The sequence below is a fragment of the Hypomesus transpacificus genome, chromosome 19, assembly GCF_021917145.1.
Source record: "Hypomesus transpacificus isolate Combined female chromosome 19, fHypTra1, whole genome shotgun sequence".
NCBI classification, from domain to species: Eukaryota; Metazoa; Chordata; class Actinopteri; order Osmeriformes; family Osmeridae; genus Hypomesus; species Hypomesus transpacificus.
The window spans coordinates 5,446,671-5,452,928 of record NC_061078.1 but is presented as its reverse complement, the minus strand read 5'-3'; the positions used below and the strand labels follow the sequence as shown (position 1 = coordinate 5,452,928).

General features: G+C 50.0%; 1 protein-coding gene across 1 annotated transcript; it reads right to left on the bottom strand.

Annotated features, from left to right (window-relative positions):
- Positions 1-2,151: 2,151 nt before the first annotated feature.
- cibar1 (CBY1 interacting BAR domain containing 1) lies at positions 2,152-6,252 on the bottom strand. Its single transcript, XM_047042341.1, has 10 exons — positions 6,206-6,252; positions 5,582-5,816; positions 5,323-5,391; positions 4,569-4,670; positions 4,257-4,262; positions 4,007-4,111; positions 3,687-3,800; positions 3,431-3,532; positions 3,315-3,389; positions 2,152-3,157 (listed from the first exon to the last, which is right to left on the bottom strand). Exons 1-10 carry the CDS (start codon positions 6,220-6,222, stop codon positions 2,975-2,977), a joined length of 1,008 nt encoding a protein of 335 aa, XP_046898297.1. The 5' UTR covers positions 6,223-6,252; the 3' UTR covers positions 2,152-2,974.
- Between the last annotated feature and the right edge of the window lie 6 nt (positions 6,253-6,258).

Genomic DNA, 6,258 nt, shown 5'->3' with positions numbered 1-6,258 from the left:
TGAGTATCTGTACGTCTACTTGAGTGAAGAATGTTTACTTTTGCCATCTCTGACAAACTCTCATCGTCCTCTGCATGTCCTTATTTCATCTGTAAATATTTTTCGCAAAACATCCAGGGTGATCTGTGGCCTGTTATGTCCAGCTCCAGCGAGGGCAGCAGTCCAGCTCTCTGCTTCTGTGGGAGTGTGGGTCCTGTAGCTGGTTCAAGGCCATACTGGGAAACCACTTAGTATTCTCATGGTTCCCACTACCAGTTCCAGACATGGCCCTTCTGACACTGTGATATACTGAGAAGAACTTCACTGCAGTGACCCTCTAGAACAATCCCAAGTTATTGAGGCAGGAAGTATTGCGATAAATAAATCATGTGTTGCTACAGTGAGGATGTGGGGGGGGGGGGGGGGCAGGTTGGCAATTTCTGGACAATCCTGCTATTCCCCCTTGAGCTTTTCTTATTACTTTTTTGGTCATTTCTGTCGCTCTGGCTGAATGTTGCCACATTTTTGTATTCCTTTCTATTCTTTTAAATCCTGCTGTCACACACTCAAACAGACACACACACACAGCAAGGAAACTTCAAGCACGTACTCACTTACACACCTTTTAACATGCACACACACACACCACAGGTACAGCCAAATATACACGTACGCACACAGACACAACCACAAGAGGAAGAGGTGTAGAGAGGGGAGGCAGGCATCTCCCAATGATGGATCACAAAGCAGCCATGTCCAGACTCTCTCTCTCACTATCTCTCACTATCTCTCACTCTCTCTTTCTCACTCTCTCTCCCTTTCTCACTAAATAGGTGGGAGTTTATCACAGGAAGTGATGTCACAGCACCCATACCCCGCCCCTGGCGTGCCTTGTTGGGGCAGGCAGACGGGCGCCTGAGTGACTCAGCGAAACGTGACTGCTGTCACCACGGCGACCCTGGGATATCCATCCCATCCTCTGTCTCCCCTCCCACACGATGCACCAATCAGCAGCCAGGCGTGAACGGGGAAATAGTTGGGATGTGTGTGTGTGTCTGGAGGGGGGGGGGGGGGGGGGTGTGTGTGTGTGTATTCCTGTGCGTGTACAAGTGAGTGTGTGTACATATTCCTTTGTGTGCGTGTGTTTGTGCGTGTGTGTGATCTGTTTAACCTATGCTAACAGTATCACTCATGTGTATGTGAGTGTGTATGTGAGTGTGTGTGTGTGTTCGTGTGAGTATGTGTGCGTGTGTGTCTGTGTTCGTGTGAGTATGTGTATCACTTCTGTGCTGCAGGGCACGTCCCAGCCGGCCCTGGGGTCTGGAACACTCAGAGACAAACTCATTAAATAATAATGCGACTGCTATCTCTCTCTCTCACACACACACACACCTCAGTCTCTCCCACAGGATTACAACCCCCCACCCCCTTTTCTCACCAGACTGAGGGGTCACGTGTGTGTGTGTGCGCGTGTGTGTGTGTGCGCGCGTGTGTGTGTGTGTGTGCGTGCGCGTGTGTGGTCAACAGGACTCCTCTGCAGCACGTATCGCAGCCAGGAAACATGATACATTTATAGGCTTTTAATGCAGAGGATCTGGACACTTCACATCTGCCAAACAAGCACTTATCCCATGTCTGTCTGCGCACGTGTGTGTGTATGTGTGTGCACGGCCAATAATACTCTTTAACATCAGGTCACTGCAACAAGTACATTTAATATATGATGCATATTTTTCACTGCAGGCGTCAAGGTTACCGCTACACTCTGATAGCTGTTTGTTTATTGCTTTCATTGCTTTCTGACGCACATATGAGTTTGTGTTGAGCATCTGTGTGTTAGTGTGATGTCATACATCACATGCATGTGCGCCTCATTCAGGTTCTTCAGAGGGGCCATGGAGATGACACTCTGCTGCCCTCTACTGGTTTATACTGGTGTGACATTCACTGGCAGACAGTTGATGTCAGACTTGAGTGACATAGACAGACGGTATGTGTGGGTACAGGTGTGTGGGTATAGATGTGTGTGTGTATAGGTGTGTGTGTATAGGTGTATGTGTGTGTGTATTGGTGAGTGCGTGTGAATGTGTATAGGTGTGTGCGTGTGAGTGTGTAAAGGTGTGTATAGGTGTGTGTATTGGTGAGTGCGTGTGAATGTGTATAGGTGTGTGTGTGTGAATGTGTAAAGGTGTGTATAGGTGTGTGTGTTTGCCACACAGCCCAGTGAGTGTCGATGCTCGGCCTGATCTGCAAACCTTCAGGACAGACCAATCGCGTTCACCACGGAAACACACCCCGCTCACCACGGAAACACAGCCAGGCACTCACTCACAAACTAATTTCTATGGAAATAAGATGATGGTTTATTTTTCAGTTTTATTAGCATTAGACACGCCGGTTATGTCCATAAAACTTTGCATTTGCATTTATATGTTTAGATTAGTCTCTTTTGTATTTGACATCTGAATGTGCGACACAAAAACTATGTTGTGGTGTATGATGAAATGTATAATGTTTTAATCATACTGTTATTGTTGTTTTGTCTTCTAGGTTGATTTAACTACGTTGGGTCTAAACAAATATACCTATGCTCTGTGCCTGTGAAATAAATTATTTTCTCAGTTTTCAGCAGTGTAGTCAATGTGATATACAGTATTTACACAGACAGAATCAGATCAGTTGCATTTATTAGATCGGACTCTTCAGAAAAAACAGCTGTCAAAAAAAAGAAAATTCTAGATTTCTCGTTGCGTATTCATCACCTATCTATCAGCTGCTTCACAATATGGCCGCCCATATTTCCAGCTCCAGTCTCAAACGGCTCCATGCAGATGTGTGTTGAGCAGCACTGCAGCTCCAGTCATCAGGAGGCACAACACACGGCCCTGACGCAACGACTCACTACAAGCTCACGACCCATCAGCTGTCAGGGGGTCTACAGCATCGGTGTGTATAAGTGTGTGTGTGTGTGTATGTGTGTGTGTGTGTGTGTGTATCACTTCTGCTGCCTGTGTATCTGGGAGTACTGAGCAGCGTAGGAGAGTCTGGTGTGATGAACCTCCTCGATCTCTGACTCATACATCTCCTCCTCCTCTTCCTCCTCCTCTTCCTCCTCCTCTTCCTCCTCCTCCTCCTCCTCCTCCACCCCTCTCTGTCGCCGCAGGGTGCTGCGATGGGCCTAGGAACAGAACACACCTCTCCAGTTAGGTTCGGGAGTGTAGTTAACTAGCTCTAACTAGCATGTTAGTGTGTGGAATTACAGAGGGTTCAGTGATAGTTAACCAGCTCTAACTAGCAGGTTAGTGTGTTGGGATTAGGAGGGACTTGGAGCTTACCCTCCGAGCTGTGTCTGCTGTGCGTCGGAGGAGGGAGCCTGTGATGGGGCTGGCGTGGGGGGCCAGGGGGGAGGGGGGAGCGGGGGGGCAGGGAGGAGGGGGAGCGGGGGGGGCAGGGAGGAGGGGGAGCGGAGGGGCAGGGAGGAGGGGGAGTGGAGGGCCAGCTGGGGCATGTTGTCCAGAACGCCGTTCGACACCCGTACCCTCCCAGTGAAGAGCTGTGATGATTATATATAATGTTACATATCTGTACATTTTGTATATATTATATTAATATACTGTTTTACATTGTGTGTATTATATGTGTGTGTGTGTGTATCTGTGTGTGTGTGTGTGTGTGTATATCTGTGTGTGTGTGTGTGTGTCCTCCACCTCCATGTCCTGTTCTATGTCCATGCACTCCAGGTTCTGGAAGGTGTGTGAGAAGACTTCCAGAGCCTTGGCATGGAAGATCATCTCCACGGTGATGAAGTCTGTGAAGATCTTCTGTGAAAGACAGGAGTGGTCAGAGTGCTGGGTAGAGACACGTGGATACTTGTGTGTGGGAGAGAGAGAGAGAGAGAGAGAGAGAGAGGGAGGGGGAGGGAGAGAGAGAGAGAGAGAGAGAGAGGGAGATAGAGGGAGAGGGAGAGAGGGAGAGGAGGAGGGGGAGGGGGAGGGGGAAAGAGAAAGAGAAAGAGAGGTAAACAGACCTTAATGTCTTCCAGTTTCTGTCTCTGGAAGTCAGTGATGGTGTCCTCCAGCTGTCTGGTGCTGCGCTGGGCGTTGTTAGTGGCCTTCTGGGCACTCACCTCTGCCTGTCAGTCACACACACACACACACACACACACACACACACACACACACACACAGACACACAGGTGGGAGAGAGGGACAGTGGCGGCAGGGAGGGAGAGAGAGGGGGAGAGAGACAAGGAGAGGAGGAGGTTGCCGACCTCTCACCTGTGACTGTGAATGCAGGTCAAGGTAATAACAAAACAAGAAGCTTATAGTTGCTGGACTATATTTAGACTTACAGACAAACAGGCAGACACACAGACAAACAGACAGACAGGCAGGCAGGCAAACAGACAGAGAGGCAGGCAGGCAGACAGGCAGAGAGGCAGACAGGCAGGCAGAGAGGCAGGCAGAGAGGCAGACAGACAGACAGGCAGGCAAACAGACAGGCGGGCAGGCAGGCAGAGAGGCAGACAGGCAGGCAGACAGGCAGGCAGACAGGCAGGCAGCTCCAGTCCTGCTGGTGAGACAGGATACGATGACCTGTCTGTCTGCTGGATTCCTCTGCCGGATCTTCTCCAGCTTCTGCAGCTCCTTCAGCTCTCGGTTCCGGTCGGCGGTGAACCTCTTCAGGTCAGCCTGTATCTCACGGCAACAACAGAGAATAGGCTCAGAGGTTAAGGCATTTTACTGCCGAGCAAGAGGTTGCAGGTTTGATTTTCCCTATACATCGATGAAAGCGTCTGATAAATGAATACAGTTATTTTTACTTTGTCTTTCTCTTTGTATTTCTCTCTTTACCTCCCCCCTCTCTCCTCCTCCCTCTCTCCTCCTCCCTCTCTCCTCCTCCCTCTCTCCTCCCCCCTCTCTCCTCCTCCCTCTCTCCTCCTCCCTCTCTCCTCCTCCCTCTCTCCTCCCCCCTCTCTCCTCCCCCCTCTCTCCTCCTCCCTCTCTCCTCCTCCCTCTCTCCTCCTCCCTCTCTCCTCCCCCCTCTCTCCTCCCTCCTCTCTCCTCCCTCCCCCCCCCTCCTCCACCTGTCAGACTGGGAGGCAGATGAACGGCTTCAAACAGAACTTCTGCTGTCTCTGTGTTCAGAGCTGAGACACTGTGAAGAGTGTGTGTGTGGGCTAGACTGTGTGTGTGTTAGACTGTGTGTGTGTGTGCTAGACTGTGTGTGTGCTAGACGGTGTGTGGGCTAGACTGTGTGTGTGTTTTTTGTGCCTGACTAAGGAGAAAGCAGCTCTGTTTGAGTCTGTCATCCTTCCTGTGGTGTTCTCTCCTCTCTCCTCACCCTCTTACTCTTCACGATGTCTCCGTAAGCTTTGAGCGGACTGACAACTCTGGTCTCCAGCCTCTCCACCTGTCAGAGGAAACGACACAAGGAACCAACATTCACAGAGCAGCAGAGATGTTTCTGTACCATTACTGCAGTCATGTACTCATATTCCTCTCGTAATACATATGTGTTTGTTAGAAACGACTCCGGAACGACAGCTGCTGAAAATTCAAACGAGCGCGTTTTCCACAACGCTACAACGTTGACCCCTGACCTGTGCCTGGCGGTAGTCCTGCACCATGGCCAGGTCCTCGGCCAGGTTCTTCAGCGCCGTGCGGAGCTCTTGGTCCTCCGTGTTGGCGAAGTGGAGCAGCTGAGTGGCCAGCAGGTCGGCCTTGTCTCGGAGCTTAGCGGTCTTCCTGGTGTAGGACGCCAGCAGCGAGCAGAACTCACCCAGGAACTTCTCTGTGTGGTTCACTGTGGTCTCCATGGTCTTCACCTGACCCTCCCTGTAGGTACACACACACAGGCACACACACACACACGTACACGCACACACACACACAAGCGTGCATTAACCAGGCCTGTTGAAGGCCTACTCTTCAAGGACATCTATGATGTTAGTGTTCCTTTTTCATCCCTTACAGATCTAACTGCAGCTCTCTATGTCTAGACTAGCACTGCAAACAAACCTCAGTCAGTTTATTCATGCATGTATTTGTCATTGTTAAGGGTAGTTGAACATTTGCTGTAGTTCTACATGCTGAACAGAGCTGGAGTCCGTTATACACTTATAATGGTCAAACTAGCTACCGTTAGCTTAAAGCAAACCAATAGGCTACTGAATGACTAACAAATTGAAGGTGGCAGCATATTGTTTAGTAAATGAATAACCTACCTGGAGAAAAGATTCATTTTGTCGCGGTTGACTGCCAAAGGAAGCTGCCCTCG

What these genes read in the sequence shown, in the direction of transcription:
- cibar1 (XM_047042341.1), bottom strand. An exon ending in ACATAGAACAGGACATGGAG is followed by an intron (nt 3,533 to 3,686) that starts GTGGAGGACACA and finishes TAATCATCACAG; the next exon opens with CTCTTCACTGGGAGGGTACG. An exon ending in CAGCAGACACAGCTCGGAGG is followed by an intron (nt 3,158 to 3,314) that starts GTAAGCTCCAAG and finishes TTCTGTTCCTAG; the next exon opens with GCCCATCGCAGCACCCTGCG.